Genomic DNA, 22,337 nt, shown 5'->3' on the forward strand with positions numbered 1-22,337 from the left:
GCTCTGGAGCTCAGGAAGGATGGGAGGCAACGGGAGCAAAGGCAGCAGTAAATCTCCCTGCTCCCACCACGCACCCCAATAAACCTGTCTTTAAGGCCACTATAAGGGGAATAAAACTCCCAAGCAGGAGCTGCTTTGGTTGCGGTGCCAGTGGTTCGCACGCAGAGAGAGCATCAATGCAATGAAAGGCAAGGGGAGAAGAGCTGCTCCTGCATCCCAAGGTTTGGGATGGATAGGGGGTGTCCGGGTGGCCCCACAAACACACAGGAAGGCAGAATAGCAACAAGAACTCTCCTTTAATAGCTGGATTGACCTGAGGATTTGTTCTGACCGAGGTAGGCAGCCCCAGGGCTCAATTCCCACTGCTGGGATGGGGCTCCCTGCCTCTCCTGGAAAACCTCCAGCCGTTTGTCAAGGGAAGAGTTAAAAACAGGGCAGATGCTCCCTACAAACACATTCTCCCACCTCCATGCAAAGGGATGGGGACGGGAGCTCCCCGGCCCTGCCCTCACTGCCCCACTCGTGCATTAGAAAAATATATCTTATTTAAATCCTCCTTTTTTCCTCATGGAGTTTTCTGCTCTCTTGGAATACGGACGGGGGGAGGCTCTGGGATCTCAGCCTGTGCATGGATTTCTATCAAGATCAAGAGTTAAAAGCCAGTTGTTCAACACCTAACTCTAGAAAAGGCTGCGTACAATATATGGCTTTTGCACCTACATCCAAAGGGGACTTGCAGGCTGGAAGGAGACGGGGGGCAAAGCCAGGGCAGGGATGGGCTGGGAGGGTGGCACAGGGAACGGATACGGCTGGGGACCACATGCAGCACTGCACAAAGCCAGCCTGGCACACGGCATCTTCCCGATGCCCATGGGGATCCTTTGGTTTCTCCTGCTCGGCAGCTGGGACCCGTTTTGGGATGGGGTTTGGCTGGAGGGACACCTAAAAGCTCAGGCCCAGGATGTGCAGGGTTTGAAGCAGCTCAGCTGCAGCACAGACCCCGCTTGGAGCCCCCAAAACTGTTCTGGCTTGTGAGCTTCTGAAATGAGGACCTGTGGCTCCCATAAGCTCTTCTGTCCAGCATCAATGTCTCCCTCTTGAGCATCACCCACATGCACAGGGGTGGCTGCCACCCCACAGGTACAGGGTCACGGCCCCCCTCTGGACACAGGGGCTGGAGCAGCAGCACTGTCTGGAGCACCAACCTCATCCCAGGGATTCCCCATCTCCATGGTGCCCATGAAGCCAAGGGACTGTGCAGGTAGGACACAGCCTTCCCCATTCCCATAACCTCTGATCACATCCATGGAGCATCACCCACGTGGTATCAACCCCCTGGTCTCTCCTTCCAATGGGATCCATGGCATCCTTCCAGGGCTGGCCAATGAGCAAGGAGAGTTTGGGGATGCCCACTGCCATAGGATGCATCAGGCACGGCCGAGCAATGCAGCATCCCCACCAGCCAGCCCAAGGGGACAAATCACCCTTTGCATTGCCAAGGAGGTCTGCAGCAGCTGAAACAGGAGCGGGATGGAGCTGGAATGCTGCAGCAAGGAAAGCACCCGTATCCCCTTGGGTCCACATCGGTGTCGGCCAAGCAAGCTCAGCGATGGTTTGGGACCATTCATCGCTCATGCAGGGAGTTGATCGACAGCTAATAGCAGCAAATGGAGCATTAAAAGAGAAGCCACCCACTGGGTGGAATAGGCAGAGGCCGGGAAGCCCGAGCCTTTCCCTGCCACACAGGGTCGGGTCCCCCGCCGCTGTCAGCATCATCTCGGATAGTAATCATCCGGCACCCCCGAGAGGTTGCGGAGCTTCAGAGCCGTGTCCACCGTCCGGATATAGCCACTGATCACCTTCCGCATCTCGGGGGTGTAGGGGTCGTACTCCAGCTTCCTCAAGCCGGAGCGCTTGAAGTTGCCATCCTTCTGCCCCTCGACGCAGAGCAGCCTGTCCTCGCAGGCAGTGATGCCCAACAGCCCCACCATCCGCTGCAGCTGCACGAACAGGTCCCGCTTCAGGTCCTCAAAGTGCACCACCAGCACCTTCTTGCCATAGCGCAGCCAGTCCAGGGTGTGGGTTGCCCACCACGGTGCATAATTCGCCACGAACTCCGGCCATTCTGGAAGGACAGGGTTAATAGCGGCGGTCCCCCATGGCCTCCTGCATCCCAAGGCTGAAACCTTCCAGTTATCCTCCTCCCGGATTGATCCTCCCATAGAAATCAGGTGGTAAAAGGGATAACGAAACATCAATAATAAACCACAGCTCCCCATGGAAGCGTCGTTCGCATCCATCTCGTGGTTCGTAAAAGCTTTGGGTATCTGCCTCTCCCTCTTGTCCTCCCCACACAAGTGATGCCTGATTAATAGCCTGACTGTACCTAATTCCCCGCAGAATCATTAAACACGGTATCTGTTTCATTAAACACACACAGGACAATTCACCTTCTGTAATCATAGCACATAAAACTTTGCTTTGGAACCGCTCCAGGGATAGCGTAAAGTTAATGTCATGGAACCAAACAGGGCTTCACGTTGCCCGTGGGCTCCACATGGGGCTGGGAATGGGGGGAAGGATGGTGAGGATGAGGAGAGGACGAGGATTTTTCCCTAAATTCATCCCAAATGAGCTCCTGGGAGAAGGAAATGGTTTGGAGATTGGGGTTCCAGGGAGCAAGGGGCTGTCTGCAGGGCAGGATGGGGATGGCAGCCCCGTGACCCATCTTCATTACTCACCTTTCATCTCTTTTGCCCTCTGGATGATGTATTTAACATCACACCCCAGCACTAATTGCAAACCTGACACAAAGGAACCGGCCCCACTGAGTCCTCACTTCCCACAGCGGCAGAGTGGGTCCTGATGGTTCCAAGGGACACCCGGTTCCATGCTCAGGGTCCTCCATGGGCTGAGCACCACATAAAGTCAGTGAAATGGGGATCTTTCTTTGACACCTTCTGGATGCCAAACCGCAGTTCTCAGCATCCCTCCCAGCCCAGTAAAACCCTCAAGTGATGGAAAAGCTCCATCTTCCCAAGCAAACTGTTCCGAGGCCGAATTAACCTGATAATTAACCCATCAGCTAATTACACTGTACAGCCTCTGGAAAGAATCTGGTCATGTATTTTGATGTGTATCCAAATTGGATCATGCAGGGGGAAGGGGCCCCTCTGCCTGGCCCATCCCTTCCCTCAGGGGTATGAGGCATGGAGCAGGCATGGGGGGGATTGGAAGCTCAGGAAGGTTCCCAGGATGCTGGGGCTCCGATGAGGGATCATCCTGGATTCCCCCTCTGCAATCTGCAGTTGTGCTTTGGGATGCAGCAGATGGGGATAAAATCCAGCTAAAGGCTCATAAGCCACCACAACAGGGGCAATGCCAACCCAGGGACTTGCCATGGGAGAAAATGCACTGAGGAAGCAATGAGACATGTCTGTTCCCTGGTTTTAAGGGATAGGATGTTGGGCAGAATGGAACTGGAGCATCTCCGGCACTGCAAGCACAAAGCCGATAACGAAATCCAGGCACATAACAGCAACAACAGCAAAAGCTCCCCTTAAATAAACTCGGAATTAAGGGTAGCAGATGTTCAATCAAGCTAAATATTTTAACTCTTTCCAATGAAGCCAATTCCACAACAGCAATTTGTAAATTGCTGTAATTAACAAGCCTCCATCGAATGCCTGTGCATGGGAAAGGTAGCGCCTCCGGAGCAGCTGGTGCACACAAATAACCCCCCAACACCCCCTTGTCCATAGGGACGGGCTGGTGGTGGATCCTGTTCTGCTTCTAACCTGCCCAGCCAAGGGGTGGCCTTGGGTGCCCAAAGAAGGGGCAGTTTGGGTCCCTGGGCTCCTGCACATCAATTCCCACCCCACTGGCACCAGGATGCTGTCAGACTCATGTCCCTGGGCATTGCCACCTCCTTGCTGCTGCTCTGGTGACCTAACACAGCACTGACCAGCCAAGCATCTCCAATTCCCCATCCCATCCCACCTCAGCCATGCCAGGCAATGCTGAGGTTGTGCTAATGGATGGACATGGGGCCCCCAACATAAGAAGGATGTGGAGCTGTTGGAGAGTGCCCAGAGGAGGCCATGGGGATACTGCGAGGGCTGGAGCAGCTCTGCTCTGGAGCCAGGCTGAGAGAGCTGGGCTGGGGCAGCCTGGACAAGAGAAGGCTCCTGAAGGGGAGACCTGAGAGCAGCTCCAGTGCCTAAAGGGGCTGCAGGAAACCTGGAGAGGGGCTTGGGACAAGGGATGTAGGGACAGGCCAAGGGGAATGGCTTGAACCTGCCAGAGGGGAGACTGAGCTGAGCTCTTAGGCAGAAGCTCTTCCCTGTGAGGGTGCTGAGGTGGTGGAATGGATCCCTTTGAGGTCCCTTCAACCCAAACCAGTCTGGGATTCTATGATCCTATAACATGGACACCCCAAAAAGGTTCCCGTGGAAGCCAAGCCCTACCTTTGCCCTTCCAGTGGGCATGGGCAGCGAAGCCGATGTGCCCCCCATATTTGCGGTTGAACTCGGCCATCAGCGCCTTGTAGGGGTTCCGGATGAGCAGGATGGCTGAGTCGAAGGATTCAATCTCCTTCTGGCCACTCTCATGGGTTTTAATGCAGATCGTCCTCCCACTTCGCCAGTGGTCCCGCTCGCCCTTGAACCCTGGTGGGACAGAGCCAGTGAGACGTGGCCAGTGCTGAGGTGGATAAAAACTGGGGAAAGGGAATGATGGAGGAATTCCAGGCTGTAAAATACAGCTGGATAAAAGCAGGTTGGGCTTCAGGTGGAATTTGCATCCCTCTCCCAAACGGAAGGTGTTTATTTGCCCAAGTTTAGAGGGAAAGGGGAAAACCCCTCATGCTCGTGGGGCTGCAGATGAGCACAGGGCTGTGGTGATGCCATGGGGAGGGTCCAGAGGGGGGACCATATCCCCTATGTCCCCAAACGGAGTATCAGGGCTGAGCTCAGCATCATTCCCAACCCCTTTGTACTCCTGGCAAAGCATAACCCCCCAGACTACCCGGGAATGGTGCATTGGCAGAGCCAAAGGGGAGATAAGCTGGAAGTAGCTGTATTACATCAACTAGAGATGTGTTGCCTATGGTGTTAGACCAACAGGGCTTTGGGGATATCTTGGGTACAAACTCCCCCAGCTACATGGGCACCCCAGGTACAGATCCCAGCCAAGGAGGATTTCCTCTTAAAGCTGCAAAAGGGGAAGGAAAAGCAAAAGAAACCTTCAATGTCTACAATAAAACTATTGTAAATGGCTATAAAATGGGGAACTGGTGTTTTCCCTCCCCCTTGCAGTATGGGGGGTTATTAGGAGGAGCTGGTTTCTGACTGGAAAGGCTTCATGCCTGCCTTGAGCTTTGTTTTTGGCTTTAAACTCATCCTTGATGCTAGGTCCCATCATCCTTTTCTTGGGTTAAAAACCACCAGAATTGCCTCATTTGCCTGCAGCAGGGTCACCCCAGTCCCTCTTCTAGAAAATTCCAACCCCTATGGTGGGTTACAAACCACCAGCATCATGAAGAAACCCCAAACTGGCCTCTGCCGAGGTCAGTGGGCATCAAAGGGAGGTTATGGACAGAGCAAAAGCGACATCAGGTCCCTCCAATACCCTTAGAACCCAGCCACACACAGCCCAAACCATCCCATGGAGCAGCATCAGTGGTACCCAGCTCCAAACAGACCCAAGGGATGGCACCAGGATCTTCTCCCAGCTCTGGTGGGCCCGAAGCACCCCTGGCAGCAGCATCCCCCTCACCTTTGTTGTACAGAGACCCATCGAAGTAGTAGCTGCCGGTGTAGAAGCCGGTGGCCAGCTCGATGAGGTGCCGTGCCCAAGTGTTGCCGGCGCCAGGGAAGCTGGCCAGGGCCACCAACTGCTTGGCACGGGTCGGGAGAAACCTCCTGTCCATGCAGCGGTTGTCTGCAGCGGGAACAGGCATGTCAGGGGTGGATAAACATCATGGATAAGCTATGTGCTTATCCCAGAGACATCCCTGTTCCTTATGGCTCCTGCCTCCTGGGAAGGTGCTGGGGCAGGATGGGAGGAGGTGGAAGCTATAGGGAAAGGTGTCCTGCCTAAAGCACATGGGACACTCCTGAAGACTCCAAAAAGCCTTAAACACCCCAGAAAGTCCTAAAGAAGAGAGCAGGAGGTGCTCTGCCATTACCAGCTGCTTGCTGCCTGCATGATTAGGGAAGAGTGAGTAACACGGGTGCGTTTGCCAAGCAATATTCCTGCTTTTTATATCAACGAATGCACAAGTGTTTCCAGCACGGCCTCGGAAGCCAAAGCAGGATCATGTTGAGACTGAGCTGCTCTGAAGCAAAACCACCTGAATCTGGGTCCTCACTTGCTCCTTTCCTCTCCCAGCAACAGGTTTCCCCTTGCTCTGTACTCCCCTCTTCCTACTGGTCCCACTGCCTGCAGCGTAGTGCCCATTCTACACAGCTATGTATTCCTGTCCATAGGAGCCCATTCTACACAGCTTCCCAAGGACTTTCTGCCTGGTCACAGCTTTTATACCCCCATGTTTCTCCATGGAGCTTGTCCTGTTTGTCCAGCAAAGGCCCAGTGGGCTCAGCCTCGGCTGCAGGCTCTGGCATGCTGGGTACCACCAGTGACAAGGAACAAGCACCAGCAAGGAGGGATGCTGCCGGAGGCAGATGGCAAAGTGCTGTACCCTGCAGCTGAGTCAGGCAGTAATTAAAGCTGTTTGTTCAGGGGAGGATTGATTTCCCAGGAAATTAAAATAAATGCTAATTTTTAATGAAAGCCAAACGGATGCCACAAGCTCACGCTCACTTTGTCGGCATTCCCGGGAAAGGCGTTGGGAAGCCAGTGCCGGCACCCACGCCGGAGTGATCCCTGCAGGGCGGGTGAGCCCAGCACCACCTCACCTTGCACTTGGGTCTGGTACACCAGGAGGTACTCGGAGGTGCCGCAGCTCTCGAACTCCTCCCCGGCGCATCTCTGGGCGCAGAGCTGCTCATCCTCGCGCTCGTGCAATGTGAAGAGCGTGGTGGGGAAGCCGCAGCGGCACAGGGTCCCGGCCAGTGCTGACAGCGGGTACTCCTGCAGGGATGCAGAGGGAGGGCAGCCAGGAGCATCCTCATCCCCTGCAGCACACCCTTCCTCTGCCCCCATCTGCGCTGCGCCAGCGCGCAGGGTGGTTTGCTGCATCCTTTGAGGTGGTTGCTGCATCCTTTGAACTGGTTGCAGCATCCTTTGAACTGGTTTTGCTGCATCCTTTGAACTGGTTGCTGCACCTTTTGAACTGGTTGCTACATCTTTCAAGCTCGTTGCAGCATCCTTCAAGAAGACTGCAGCATCCTTGCACAAGCAGCTTGTTGCAGGCCCCCAGAAGCACCTGAGCCCCAGCTTTCCCAAGGCACTGGTGCTCCCAGCAGAGTGGAGGCACATCATCTATGAGTTTCCCATTCGCACTGAGGTTACTAAGAGCCATCAGGGAGTCCCATGGAAGCTTCGCTGATGTTTCCAAGCCCATTTGGCAGCTGACAGATGATTTACCACCAGCAATGCCAGGTTAATTGAGGGGCTCTGGTTATTTACACCTCTCTGTGCTGAGCTCTCCCAGCAGTGATACGAAAGTGGAGCCAGTGATGGAGCAGCCTCTTGTGTTTAACTGCTGTGATGGTTTATTCCATCAATAGGCAAAAATTCCATCAAAGAGGCAGCAAAGGGAGGACATGAACATCCTTCACCTGATAATTTTGCTAATTCTAATTAATAAACACTCCAGCAATGACCACTGGCACCCTTTCCCCTCCCTGCTTATGGCATCGCACCACAGGAGCAAAGAGCACTGCAGCATCCCTGGACCAGAGCAGGACCCTATGATGCTCCTGCCTGCTGAGGGGCAGAGCAATGGGGAGCAGGCAGGGCAGGCAGTGGGTGCTGCCCCTGCAGGGACCTTCATCCCCATGGCAGGGATACAGACAACCAATCTGACCCTCTGTAATCTGCATACACATAATTATGGCACTAAATCACATTACAATTCACCCAGTGCGGCCCTTTTGGATAATTTAGATGATGAAGCTTTTGACCTGCACTCCTGGTACCTTCTCAGTGCAGAAGTCCACGCACTTGTCCACTGACATGTTCAGCATGAGCTGGCTGACGGGCAGGGCGATGGAGACGTTGTCTGGCTGCCGGAAGCACCCCCGAAATATCGCACTGCCATCTGCAAGGGAGAAGGACCACAGCATCACTGAGAGCGATGCTGGTCCAGCCACAAGGCTGCACCACAGCAGTGATGCTGCTGCCACCCTGTGCACCCCAGTGTCCCCATCCCCATCCTCTCCATCATCCTGCACATCCTCTCCATCAGCACAGTGCTGCTTTCCTCCAGCTCTCATCACCCTCTGGCTGTGACTCAACACTTGCTAACAAGCTCTCCTGCCTGCTTACAGTGCAAAACCAGAGAGAAAGCCCCGGAGCAAAGTTGGGTTTATTCATTCCTCCCTATTTTTATCACCTCGGTGATCCCCGTCTGCAGGAGGGATGGAGCCAACAGGGAGAGCAGGGCTGGGTCTGGCCTCATCCGCACTGCATTGGTGCCCTGAGGGGTCCCGTCCTGAATCTTCACCCAACACTGCATTTACTCAGGTGCCCTCAACCCCTCTCCTCTACTACTTCACTGTGTGCCTGGCGGTGGCAGCTCTGAACTCCTTCCCATTGCTTGGGAATGAGGGAAGAAAAGCAGCAAATGTGGGCAATGATAATGCTGCCTAATTGGGGACAAATGAGTGCTTCTGATGGGGAGCACCCTCAGCTCTCTCCAGCACTCCCATGCATCCTTCATCCTTCATCCCTCTGCTGGCAGCACCCACTGAACACAATGATGGTCCATCCGGGAGGTGGTCTTCATCCAAAATCCCCCCTAATGCCCTGAAAACCACCTTTAAACCACCTCTCTCAAGCCATGACCTGGCTCAAACAGCACAGATCTCAGGGCTGAGCCGGGAGCTGCATCCATGGCTCCAACTTACATCTCCGGGCGGACTCCTGGGCCAGCTCCAGGCGATAGATGGAGAGGCGATTGACCCCACCGCACGTGTTGCTCCTCTCCCCCTTGCACTCCATGTTGCACTCGGACTCACTGGTGTTGGATGCCTGGATCTTGTGCCCGCAGTAGCACTCGGCACCGAATTCCAGCCCTGCATAGAGGTATCCCCTGGGAAGAGGGAGATGAGGGGTGCTCAGCACATCCCCTTGCAACCCCCTGTAGCCATGGGGATTTGCAGGAGCATCCCTGCTGCAGCAGGCTCACACTTGGATCTGGAAAGAGCATTGAATCCCAAGGATGCTTTGTTGGATTAGATGATCATTTTAGGTCCATTCCTACTGGAAATATTATTTTCTGTGCTATTCTATCCCATCCTATTCTAATCCAATCCTACTCTAATCCCATCCGATTCTGTTCTGTCCTATCCTATTCTGCTGGCACAGACCATGGTAAGCACACATCCTGCATCTAACACTGGGAAAGGAGAAAGCCCCTGCAGCAAGGAATCCGTGTGTCTCCAAGTGCTCCTGGACTCCCTGTGAGGTTGTTCTGGTGGGGGCCATCACTTAGGTGGATGGAAGCGCTCAAGGATGCCCCAGCACCAAACCGGAGCCCTTACAGTGCCCTGCCCATGTGTGTGGGGATCAATGGAGACGTGGTGCCTGTCCTACCGCTCGGCACAGTTGTCCTGGCAACGGAAGACTGTCATCTTCTTGTAGTCGAAGAAGGACATGCCGCGCAGCGTTCGCCGGCGAGTGTTGTCCACATAGCAGCCGACGTATCGTGCTGGGGACAGGGGAGAGGAGAGGGGGGTAAGAGCCAGCCAGGGATGAGCCCCTAATCCCCACCCTCCTCTTTGGTTCTTCCCCACTAGCGATGCACAGCTTGGTTTGCTTTAGAAACACGAGCTCTGGGTACAGCCGGTCCCTGTAAAGGCCGGGAACACCCACTATGGATAGAAAGGGTGCTGCGGATCTGCACCAAGGCTTCTCTCTGTCCATCTTCCTTCCCACCAGCTTCGAAACTGAGCAAAGTGGCTCCAAAAAGAGATAAGTTACACAGTAAAATAACCCATCCCCTCCACTCTGCCCTGCCAGCAGCACAGGATGGAGAAATACAGTTAGGGTAGGAGCAGAGGTGAGGGCTGCCCTGCTCTGCTCAAGAGTGAAGTGATGGCTCTAGGTAAGCATGGAGACTACCCTGTATCTCTCCTTCTATCTCCATGTCTCCATCACACACCAAATCATAACAGTAGAGCATCTCCCCAAGTGCCCCTTCAACACCAAACTACACCATGGGGTAAAACCTCTCACGTCCTGCTTGTATTGGAACCAACTCCATGTGGACGCCCCATTGATGGTGTGCCCCACATGTGCTCCCCACCACCAGCACTGCAAACCACCCCCCGCAAGCTAGCCTGGGGGCAGGCGGAGGAGGAGGCTGGAGAGGAACTTTAAGCACCACAGTCACAACCCATTGCTCTCAATTACTGTCAGCATTAACATGGCATTCCACAGCGCTGAGCAGGTTTGTGCAGGTCAGCTCATCCCATCCCTGACAGATCCCACCACTGCGGGATCGCTCCTGTCATTTGCACAGGGCTGGTGACTGATGTGCATTACCTTCAGCCCACTGCTCTTGACATATGCGTGCTGCAGCTTATTGAGAAGGCAACTGGAATAATTAGGGAGATATGAGGACAGAAGTGAAGGAGGAGTGAGGAGGGGGAGATGCTGGGTTGGGTTAGGCACAGGGTGCTGAGCAGTGAGAGGAGACATCCAGTAAAGGACCAGAGATGGATGTGGCAGAGAGGAAGCGATGCTGGGCATTGCCAGGGGCTGGTGCTTGCTCCCCAGGGTTCACCATCCAAAATGACCCCTGATCTGAGGCAGGAGATGCACCTCTGCATGGGGATGTGGAGGAGCTGAAGCCATTCCCTGGCAGATAGAGCTGCCTTTGACTGTGCCTTAGCCTGACCCTGGGGCTCCATCAGTGCAGCCAGGAGGAGAAGGATGAGGATGAGGAGGGAAGCACATCACCCTGTGAAGCCTGAGCCGCACATCACACTAAACCAGAGCTGATTTTAGAAGCAGTATTCCCTGTGGAATGATTTCACGTTGCAAAGCCTCCACAGCCGCCTTGTTAATCCGGCCCCTGCTTAATTACCACCATCATTAAAACCTGCCTGCTCCCGCATGACTGCCCAGGGAAGCGGGGGGCATTTCGGAGGGGAGCAGGGCTCAGCACCCATCCCTGAGGCTCTGCCAGCCCCATGGGTGCATGGAGCTCAGGGGAATTCCTTAGGGAATTCCTCTGCACCATCTGCCTGGGAGCTGCTGAGATGCTCACATGGTGGCACCGCATCCCCTCCAGCTGCCAGCTCTGTGCTGGCTCCCATCACCCGCTGCCCACACTGAGCCTTCCCAGCAGGATTCAGCAGGGACAAAGATGATGTTCCCAGACAAACTATGAGCCAGTGATGCCCGAGCCCAGCATCCCTTCCCCATCCCTTGTAGCTCGCACTGTGGCTGGGCATACAGAGGCGGTGGTGCTGGTGGAGGCTAATTGTGGTGGACACATCACATATGGCTGGGGATAGGAGCACTGCTTGGGGTTCTCATGGTGACTGACAGCTCGGGCTCATGAACCAGCTGGTGAGGAGTCACTACACATCAATTTGTATTCGCAGCCTCAGAAACCCTCCCGGGGACCCCTCTGCATGGGGGCACAGCAGGAAACCCTCTTTCATCTCATTTTAGCATGAGAAAGTCCCTTAAGCACCACAAACCAGTCTTCCTCCTGCTTCCAAGCCTGGACCATGCATCTTGCCCGGGGAGGAACATCAGCACTGACCTGCCATGGGGCTGGTGGTTGAGGATGAGCCCCCCCATGCCCTAGGACCAAGCCTGTCTCAGCATGGTGACCCCCATGAAACCCCCAATTTGCCACAGAATTGGAGGGTTCCTCCTTCTCCCTGAGCCATACACTCCCTGCTCCATCAAGGGCTCAGGGAACTGCAGCTCCCAGCCTGGGATGCTCAGGGAATTGCCTGTGCCAAGCCCCATGGGGAAGCTCCAGAGCAATGGACACCAGGGTTCCCAGGGAGATAACATCCTCCCACCAGAGACTTCACCCCCCTCAGGCTCAGGAGAAGGGAATGAGCAGAGACAGGCAATGAAGAGCCTGGCAGCATCCCAACACCTTTCCAGCAGCTCCGGCTCCCAGTTCCTTCCTGAACCAGCACAGTGGGAATACAGAGTGTGTTTGGGTGAGGTTTTGCTGGCACTGAGTGCTCGTGGGTAGCAGTGAGAGAGGCGATGGGCTGAATACCCACTGGGATGCAGGAGCCCTGATGGGCAGCTCCAAACCACCCAATCCTGCTGCCTTCAGGATAAATAAATGTCATCTTAAAAATCAATGAGAACTCCCATGTTCACTCATCCTTGCTCATTAATAACAGCCCTGCCCAGCAATGGACCCGGGATCAAGGCAGGGATCTCCTGGCTTGAGAAGCCAAAGCCCAGCCCTGCCTGCACATCACTGCTCACAGGGCAATCGCAGCCAGTCCCTGCCTGAGCACCCCACAGTGCAAAGAGGCCCCAGATCTGAGGTTAGTGGTCACTGGGGCCAACTGAATTCAACCTCAGCTTGGCCTATGGCACAGCCAAAGGATGCAATGAAGACAGGGTCTTCCCAACTGGCACCCCCAAAAGTGCCTGTCCCAGCAAGGTGCACCACAGAGCTTGATCATGGAATCATAGAATAGGGTTGGAAAGAACCTTAAGATCATCCAGTTCCAACCCCCCTGCCATGGGCAGGGACACAAGTGGGAAAGAAAACCAAAGGGGGATTATTGGCATTTGGGAAAGGAAGAAGGAGGGGAAGGAGAGAGGAAAAAGATCTTCCTGGGAACATCCTCTGGACCAGTGGTCTCCAAAGCGCAGTGCTGCACCCCAGGGGATGCGCAGGGCAGTCCATGGGACGTGGGAAGACAATCTTAGTGCTCGGGTAGAACGTGCATGTAGTGCACAAGTAAATACATATGGGGGGTACCTGCTCAGAAATTCATCCCTAGGGGTGCACAACCAAACCAACTGGAGACCACGGCCCCACTGCATGAGGCTTTCCCTGGGAGAGGCCAAGAGGGATCAGGCTGGATGGAGCCTGCTCCAGTGGAATGTGTCCCTGCCCGTGGCAGGGGTTGGAACTGGATGAGCTTTAAGGCCCCTTCCAACCCAACCCCTTCCATGGCTCTGACTCCATGAGCCCCTCACAGCACATCCCCAGCCCTTACCTCTGTCCTCCTCCTTCTCGCGGCCGCTCCTGCTCCTGCTCCAGGCGCTGCCATAGTCTCCACCTTTGCTCCTCTCCATGGGCTCCTTGGAGGTGCTTTTGAACCAGGGTCCGTGCCTCCGGCCCCGCTCCGGCACCGTCGCCTTGAAGCCGCGGCTGAGCTGCATCACCCCCAGGTAGGGCAGCCCCGGCCCCTCGCCGGTGCCGCGCTGGTTCCCTGTCACTGTGGACTCCCCAGCAAAGCCTGAATGCAGGAAAACCAAGCTCCCGGCTGCCAAATAGAGAGCCAGCAGCGTGAAGAACCGCACGGGCTTCCGCCGAAAGTACCGCTGGAGTTTTACCAGGAGCTTGGCCATAGCGTCTTCATCCCTCCCGCGGGGAGCTGATCTCCGGCCACAGGGATGCTCCAAAGGAGGGGTTTGTCCCTCCTTGGGTTGGAGTTGGCTCCTTGATTGCCCCGACAGCGTTGGTTGCAGGGTGAGTTATTGCCCAGCCCTACACGGGCTGGGGAAGGCAGTGAGGGTGGATTTCGAGTCCCCTCTTGCAGCGCACAGGGGGGTTCTTCAGCGTTGTCCTGGGTTTATTCTCCTCCGGGTGAAGCCCCCCGGCTGTGCCCCCAGGATGCGGCTGACGGAGGGATCATGTTAAGGGAATCGAGGGTTTGGAGGTGGTTTGAAAGCCGATCGGCTGCCGCAGCTCCTCGTTCCGCTCGGCAGCACCGGCTCCTGAGAGCATCTCTCTAATGGAAACGGCACCGGCGCCCTTTCAGATGAAGAATGGAAAGTCCCTGGAGGCCAATCGGGGCCTGAGACGCTGACTGGGACCCTTTGTCTGAGGAGGCCCCATTCATCTCACTCCCAGGGCAAGAAACCTCCACCTGCAAGGCAAAGGCACACTTAGGGAAGCACTGCAGGATCACAGTGCCCGTCCCAAGCTTGCCGTCAGCAAGGTGCTCCAGTGGAAGGGGTCCCTGGATGAGCTGCATGGGCTTTAAGGTCCCTTCAACCCAAACCAGGCTGGGATTCTGTGACGAGCTGTGCACATGCACATAGGGCTGGAGCCCCCACAGAAGCACATTGTCCCCATGTCATCCCCAGCATGGCTCTCCCATGCACCAGGATCTTCTCTCCCAGGTGGATTCTTCTCCTCCAAACCCTCCAGCTATGGAGGACAGCACCAGCCCAGATTACTTGGTGGGGTTGGCTTCACAGTGGGAGATGTCACTCTGGCACATCAGTGGGGACAGGACCAGTGTTGTGCCTGGGATGTGCTGCCTGTCAAGGACTCGTCTTATTTTAGGAAAGGAGAGGAAAATAAATGGGAAGACAAAGTGCCATTCGTTTAATGGCCTCCATGTTCCTGCCATCTGTCTTCAGTTGATTAAATAAAAAATATTGGTGGAACATATGGCATGAATTATACATAAATATTTTAATTTGAGCTCCTGGAGCGGGTATTCAGACACCTCTGGCTCCGCCAGGTGAACTCCTATGGAGCTGAAGACAGGCTGCACGGAGCGCATCACTGTGGGTAACAACCCCTTGAGCTCCCCCAGGTACCCCTCAGCCTGGGTAAAGGCTGAGTAAGCTCAGAGCAGCAGCTGAGCAAGGAGACCCATTGCTGTTCAGGCATCTGCAGGCACCTCTGTGGGCGCAGGTCCAGCCCCCTCTGCTATGGGTGAACATCCCCCAGCCCCATGATCCCATGGAGCTGCTGGTGTTTGGCTGCTCTCCCGTGCTCCCTGGCCAGCAGCCAGTGGAGAATGGGATGCTCCGTGGGAACTTAGAGCTTCCCATCCTGTTCTGTGCTTCAACCTACCCTTCCTGGGACTTTATATGAGCAGAGATTTGGGATGTAAATGGGGTATCCCCAGGGCTGTCCCTGGTCCCCAGCATCCCTTCTGTCACTCACCCTCCTCCCTGCCTGGGCTTGGTCCTGCCACACTATGGCAAGGAAGCGCAGCATATAAAGAAGGGGCTTAAATTACTATCATTAAGCCATCTGGAGCTCATCCTTCTCCATCATGAACTGCAGAGTTGCAGGTCAATTACTGCGCATTTGCATATATTCCATTAATGCTTCTGCTAATTGTCTGGAGGAGATAATGTGCTCTGCTTACAGCTCCCTGGCTACGGCTTCCAAACAGCAAATAGAGCCGGCATCAACACTCCCCAGATAGGCAGAGGCTTGGGATATTGGGAGGCTAATGGGGGAGGGCTCACTCTGCTGTTGGCCATCCGGGGGTAGGGAATGGCAGCAGTACCCCACAACACTGCTCTGTGCACCCCACCAGCCCCATCCCTCAGGATGGATCCATCCCCCTTGGTGCAGCAGCTCTGGGGTAGAAGGAGCAGCAGGGCAGATGCAGTTGGTCCCCATCCTCACCCCATCCTGCTTCCCCCTCTGATGCGGCTCTGCCTCCCACAGCTCCCCATGCCTGCAGCACGGCAGGAGACAGTAGTGACACACTTTACGGAAGCTAATGGTGACATTAATCAGCCAAAGCAGTGATTAATAATGGTGACATTAAATCACGGTGCAGTGGGCAGCATCGCAGGACTGGGCTTTCATGGGCTGCTGCGGGAGGCCACATACAAAGGCTGCTGTAGGAAAACCACTGCAGGCAGGAGCCACATCCACTGCCTTTTGCTGGGACAGCCAGGGCATGGAGGGGGTTTACTCCCCAGCCCTCTCTTGGTTACTATCCACTGTGCCCAGTCTCCAGGCTGGCAGTGGGGCTCTGCTCCAGGCATCCCTCCCTGCTCCCCTGGAGCCCTTTGGCATCCAGAGCCAAAGCACAGCAGAGCCAAGCATGGGGCTTTCCCAGGCACTTCACACCATTACAAGCAGGCAGCGGGGTCCAGCTGGGATTGCGGAATAGGAAGGGCTGATCCTCATCCACCTCCATGGCCACGCTCCTGCCAAGAGCTGAAACATCCCAATAGTGGGATGCATTGGGATGCATCCTTCTGTCCCCAGCCTCCCTCTGCAGAGGCAGCAGTACAGAGGCAGGTGAGCTCATCAGGGCTCTGCAATTACTTGCCCTATAGACCACAGAAATCCTCATTAATGTAAGGTTTTTCTCCCTCCCCAGTGCATGGGGAGGTGGGCAGAGGTCCCAATGGGACTCCACGAGCAACCCTATGACCGCTTGTGACCAGGCTGAATGAAGCACAGATAAATTATACATCTGGGTCTTGTCTCCAAATTGCTCTGCAATTATTGAGCACCAAGGTTCAGCTGCCTTCAAGCACCACCTCACATCTGACCACGGCAAAACACACTGAAGGGCTCACGTGGCTACCCCAGCGCAGGAGAACAATCAGCCCATTAAAAACAGCAAATTAATGAACACAAGAGTTCCATTAGAAGGAGAAGGCGACCGAACTATCCAATTTCATCACATCATTAGCATTCCTTATCAGAGGGACAGGGAAAGAATAGGGCTTTAAAATACAGAGGGATGGGATGGAGTCTAATGACCACAGCTCAGGGGCCCCTGCTCCATCGTTCTGGCACTAACCTAGGTCCCACATGGCAGCCCCAGCACAGGGGGAGAATGGTCCTATACCCTGCTGAGCACCTTTGGGTGAGCTGGAAATGCAGCAGAGTGCAGGACCCAGTGCATGGTGTGCAATATCCAGTGTATTGTGTGCTCCTTAGATCTGCTGTCACCCAAAGCCACCCACTTTGGTGCAGGGACCACAGAAAGCCCCATGTGCCCCCATCCCATCCTTGGTACTGCCAGGGGGTGGCTGCTGCCGTCACAAAGCAGGTCCTGCACCAACCAGTGACACCAGTATGAACACCCAGGGACACTGGGCAGCCTTGGTGCTGGCATACATTGACCCCTTCAGCTTTCATCCTACCGCAGCAGGAGCTTGGCATTGCTGCCTGAGCAGAAGCTGGGCAATCTGAGCTCCCAGGTAAAGCTGCCATCATCTTCTTCAGCCCCATGTAAATGGGATTTTCACCCTTTCTCGCTCCTTAAAACTGAAGCAGCAAATGAGCTGCATCGAGCTGAGTTTAAACACTGCTGGGAACGAAGCTGAGCTAAACTGGGACACTGAGAATCGAGGTTTCCATCACAGCAGGGAATGTCTGGACCATCTGATGCATCTCCCCTCTAGCACCCAGCACGCATGGACCAGGGCGAGCCCTGCATGCTGAGCAGTCGTCTGCCTTTAAATGGAAGCAAAGCTGATTTATTCAGCCACTCCCTGACTTAATTTCGCTGAGAAACGTGTTTGAGCACACCCTGTGCTGAGTGGGGTGCGCAGGAAAGGTTGGGGTGTGCTCCAAACCAGCTGACTCAGCAGCTTTTGGGTGTTGCAGCAAGCAGCGGCTGCTCCATCCCTGCCCAGGCCCCCCCTGAGGAGCTTTTAAACCCCTTCCATAGGCCAAACCACCAAGATATGCAAAGCAAAAAAGCTCTTATTTGGCATTTATTGGCCCGATTTGTAAACCCAGAGCAGGACCTGCCCATCTGCTGATGGGTTTTTGTGCAGGATTTCCAAGCGTGTTGCAGGGTTTGTAAATCTGCCTCCTTGCTGGGAATCGATGGAAGGGTTTAGGCTGGAATTAAGTGCCTGGATTTCACGTTTATGGGCAAAAAAGTGATTTTTAAATATTCTGGAGAAGATTTATTGACAGTCTCAGCATTCACCCAGGGTGAGGGGGAGGCACAAGCTGAAGCCCAATTCAGGCACAAGGCCCTGAGCTCATGAAGTATCACAGATCCTTTCATCCAGAGGGACCAGTCTGCCTAGGATGAATTCATTATCATCTTTAAAAGGCCTCAATAGCCACAGAAACAGGGCCATGCTAATTGCACAGCCTCTCTGGAGGATGAGAACCCATCTGAGGGTGTGCATCAGCCCTGTTCTGGTGCTGGGTTATTTATAACCTGGCCAAAGCACTGGATCCTGCCCCAGGTTGTTTCAATGACCAACCAGGGCCCTGCAGCAAAGCCCAGGGCCTGCACCACATCCCATATGGGCTATTTCATTTCACCAAGCTGATTTAAGCAATTTAACCCCATTTTTTAATATGGCATTTGCTGTTGAGCTGCCTGAGGTTGCAGACTCCCATAAATGCCCCAGACCCGCTCCCAAAGGATGCTGATAGCTGCTCAAGAGATGCTGGTCCTCACCCAGGTGATGCTGATCCCCAGCCAAGGGATGCTGATCCCCACAGCCACCTCTAGCACAGGGGTGGGGATTTGCTACAAGGCAGACGAGGGAGTTCCCAAAACAAATCCAAGCTAGGGTGCAGCAGGATCATCCAGCCCTTGAAAGCAAAGAGCTGCATTGCCTTCAGGCCACTGATTTCCAGGTAATCCCACCTCTGCAGCACACAGAAGCCTTCAGGGCTCTGCTGGCTCCCTGCTCATTTCCCCATGTATTTTGCTTTACAATGGCCCAAGTAGAGCCAAAAAGGAGGCTTTTTTTGCTTCGTGCTCTGCTCCTCCACATGCAATTACATCAAAGCCCATTCCAGGCTCCTGTAGGATGAATTCCCCTTGCAAGTGTGAAAGCGGCTCATGAAAAACATAATGTTTTAAGCCATGAATCATTTACAAAGCACAATGCTAAAGGCAGGGAAGGAAATAGCTGTGTAGTTGGAGATTTAGGCAGGCAGGGGATAGCGTGGAATGGGTGGGATGATTTAAAGGAGCTGGCACAGCAGAGATGCTGCAGTCAGTGTACCCCGTACTCCCATCCCAGCTGCTCAAATGCACCCTGTGTTATAGCATCCTCATCATCACCACCACCATCATCATTATGAGTGATTTATCTGCCACCACCCCAAGCACGTGCGTTATCTGACTCTCCACCAGCATTATCCCATCTGCCAGTACCTGGGTTTCCTTTGGCAGGGCCACAGTGTGTTGGTGGAAGGAGCAGGGAGCTCCCTCGTTTGCTCCCATTGCTAACAGCATTCCAAGATGCAGAGGGTAGGCATTGGGAACCAGGCAGGATCCCACACTATTTTCAGCAATAGAAACAAATGACCAGCACAGTCCTCACCCAACACATCCATGCCAGTCCCCAGCATCCCTGTGGCTGGCATCAGCCCTATCCCCAAATCTCAGTGCTCAAAAACCTCTATTTCCCCATGATATCCACATTTTTCCTTATGAGGGCAGAGCAGGAGCTCCATTTGGATGTGTCAGTGGTGACATACAGCAGTATTTGGGAGAAGTGACCCCAGGCAGGTATCTGTGACACTAAGGGATGCTTCCAGGATTGTGCTCCCTCTCTGCCTTCTTCCCATCCCTGCCGTGGCACCTTTCGACACTTAAGCCCTGTGAAAAAGGTGATTTAACTCCATTCAGAGGGTGCTGTGTATCTGTAAATGGGCTTAACCTAATGAGTTTTAATACGTATTATGTTCTAGGTATTTTATGCCCAGCCTGCAAAATCCAGTTATGGTTTTCAATAAGACTTAGTGAGCTGAGACACTCACCGGAGGGGATACCAGGCTGGGCAGGGAGGAGGAGGGCGGGACGAAGGCAGGGATTTTCCCTAGGGAAACGCAGCTGGATCCTGACCAGGTGCTGGCTCAGCAAAGCTGGATGCAGGGGAGGTGGAGGTGATGAGACTCAACTGCCATGTGCCAAAGGGAGGTGAAACGTAAATGCACCCCAGCAGCAGCACCCATGTATGTGCTGTATGCACTCACTGTACACAGAGCAGCATAAATCACATCAGGACCTTGATGGGGTCCACAGCGCCCATGGGGGTGGCTCAGCCCCACTGAAACATCTTCCATGGGCCCTAAAGGAGGGTCCAGCACATTCAGTCCATGATGAATCCCACCCCCACCTTCCCAGCACTAATGTGCCTCTGAAGCCCATTGCAGCTCCTGCAGGTCTCAGCCATGGTAATCTGGGATTACACACAGCGCTGGGGCAATGAGGAAACCAGCTTCTGCAGCAGCAGACAATCCTTCTGCAGCCTGTTTGAATGGACACAGTGAGGAAGATGAGTTCCTGCAGCCCTTGATTTACAGCCTCCTTTCCCCAGGGGGGGCAGATTCCTTTCTTCTCCTGCACACGGAGCAGCATTGCATCCTGCTGCATGAGGGAGATGGAGGCCTGGCTTGGGAAGAGATCTGCCTTTCCCAGGGATACTGCAGGCTTCAGGAAGGGTCAGGGTTACCCTGAATGCAGCCTGGACTCTGCAGTGTATTCCTCTGGGTCCCCCCACCATTGCCTAGGACCCTGCTAACAAGAACAAGCCCTTGCTTCTCCCCCAGGCCCTGGAGATCCCCATCCCAGCAGGGGGATGGATGGACCCTGCTTGGGGACATCTCACTCCTCGCTGAGCAGCATTCATGGCCCACACTTGTCCCCTGTCCCAGGCTGAATTCCTGGCTCCAGAGAAGACCAATAGAGGTACTCAAGCACAGAGGTTTATCCCAGAGCAGAGCCAGCTCCTGCATGGCTTGGGGCAACTGAGGACCTGGCAGTGCAAGGGGAAGGAGAGGTTAAAAGAAGAAAGGATTTTTCTGGGATCTGCCAGCCCGGCAGGATTGAGCTGGGAGAGATGCTAACCCCCTGGAATGCTGCACTCCCCATGGGGCAAAGCTGGGACAAGGGGATCCTGCCTCAGCCCTGGAAAACACGGGAGCCTTGAGGGCTGCCAAAGGGTGACCCTGGGGACCCAGCCCTGCATGGGACACAGTGATGAGCAGAGGTTTGATTCCAGCATGGATCAAGGGCCCAAAACCCAGGAGCAGATCAGGGCAGGAGTGAGCTGTGCTGGACCCAAGTGCTTGCAGCCTGGCTGCCACAGGCTGGACTCACCTCCTGGCCCATGGGGCTTGGGAAAACCATCCAAAGCTGAGCACGACTCCATAGGGAATCCCCCCCCCCGGCTGCACATTCCTCCCAGCAGCCTGTGTATGAGCGGCACTAAGTGATAGCTGCTGATGAACCTCAGTGCAGGGAACCCCTTGTGCTTAACGGTGCTGGACATAAGGCTAGCACTTCCGAGATGAGCAATTCCCAAGCCCAGAGAAGGGGCAGCCCCTTATATGGGATAACTCAACACAAGTCCCTGGAAGGTTACAGCACTCACAGGGAGGGAATGTGCTGGGGGATCAGGGCCAGGCTTGGTCCTTGCTGCCGGATTGTGATTCCCAGCTCCAAATCGCTGGGAAACTTTAATCCTGCCTCATGGAAGAAAGGGTTTCAAAGGCTGAGCTCAAGGTAACCTTCACACAGTGCTCCAACTGCCTCTGCTTTCCCTACACACGTTTATTTTAACTTCAGATTAAAATATTCCAACAAGTTCTCAGCGAGGATACCGAAAGGAAGCAAACCCTGGAGGTGGTTTTGGAAGGATTTCCCCCTCTCCCTGCTTCCCTTGCCGAGCTGCTCCTGCACAAAGTCCCGGCAGGAGGAGGAGGAGTGGGAAGAGCAGAGCTCGCTCCCTCCCTGCCCATCTCCCGCTCCCCTCCGAAGCAAAACCCCTCCGAAACCCGCACAGCACCGAGCAATCTCTGCCAAGACGAGATCCATGAACAACTCCCGCACAGCATCCTTAACCCCGGGCGTGCTGGAAAGCCCCCCCGCTCTTAACCACCGCATCCCCCAACCGGGGCCGGTTCCCCCCCCTTCTATGTGTTGCGCTTTTCACCTTTTCCTCCCCGTTTTCCTCCTCGTTATCCCCCAGTTCCACCTCCCGCAGCCCAAGTTCGCGGCGGAGCCCCCGGTACCCCCCGTTATCCCCCGGCCGCCTCCTCCTTACCCGCACCGGCCGCCGCCGCTCCATGCACCGGCCACCCCCGAGCGCAGCGGGGCTGGGACCGGGGGGGCCGCCGGTCGCTGTCTGCGGCTCGGCCCCCGCCGGGCCCCGCTCATACCGGCGGCGGAAGGTGCGGAGGGACCCGGCTCGGCTGCCGCCGCTCCCGGGCGCCGTTACTTAACGGCTCCATCCAGCCCCGCTGCGACTCGGCTCCATCCGCCGGCCTGCGGCGCTGCCGGTGC

General features: G+C 55.0%; 1 protein-coding gene across 1 annotated transcript; it reads right to left on the bottom strand.

Annotated features, from left to right (window-relative positions):
- Positions 1-277: 277 nt before the first annotated feature.
- Positions 278-22,319, bottom strand: WSCD2 (WSC domain containing 2). The gene is made up of 9 exons (XM_034068512.1): positions 22,099-22,319; positions 13,344-14,219; positions 9,721-9,835; positions 9,033-9,217; positions 8,103-8,224; positions 6,918-7,092; positions 5,776-5,940; positions 4,467-4,667; positions 278-2,125 (listed from the first exon to the last, which is right to left on the bottom strand). The coding sequence occupies exons 2-9, from the start codon at positions 13,696-13,698 to the stop codon at positions 1,773-1,775; spliced, it is 1,671 nt and encodes a 556-aa protein (XP_033924403.1). The 5' UTR covers positions 13,699-14,219; positions 22,099-22,319; the 3' UTR covers positions 278-1,772.
- Between the last annotated feature and the right edge of the window lie 18 nt (positions 22,320-22,337).

Source organism: Melopsittacus undulatus, chromosome 12 (assembly GCF_012275295.1).
Source record: "Melopsittacus undulatus isolate bMelUnd1 chromosome 12, bMelUnd1.mat.Z, whole genome shotgun sequence".
NCBI lineage: Eukaryota > Metazoa > Chordata > Aves > Psittaciformes > Psittaculidae > Melopsittacus > Melopsittacus undulatus.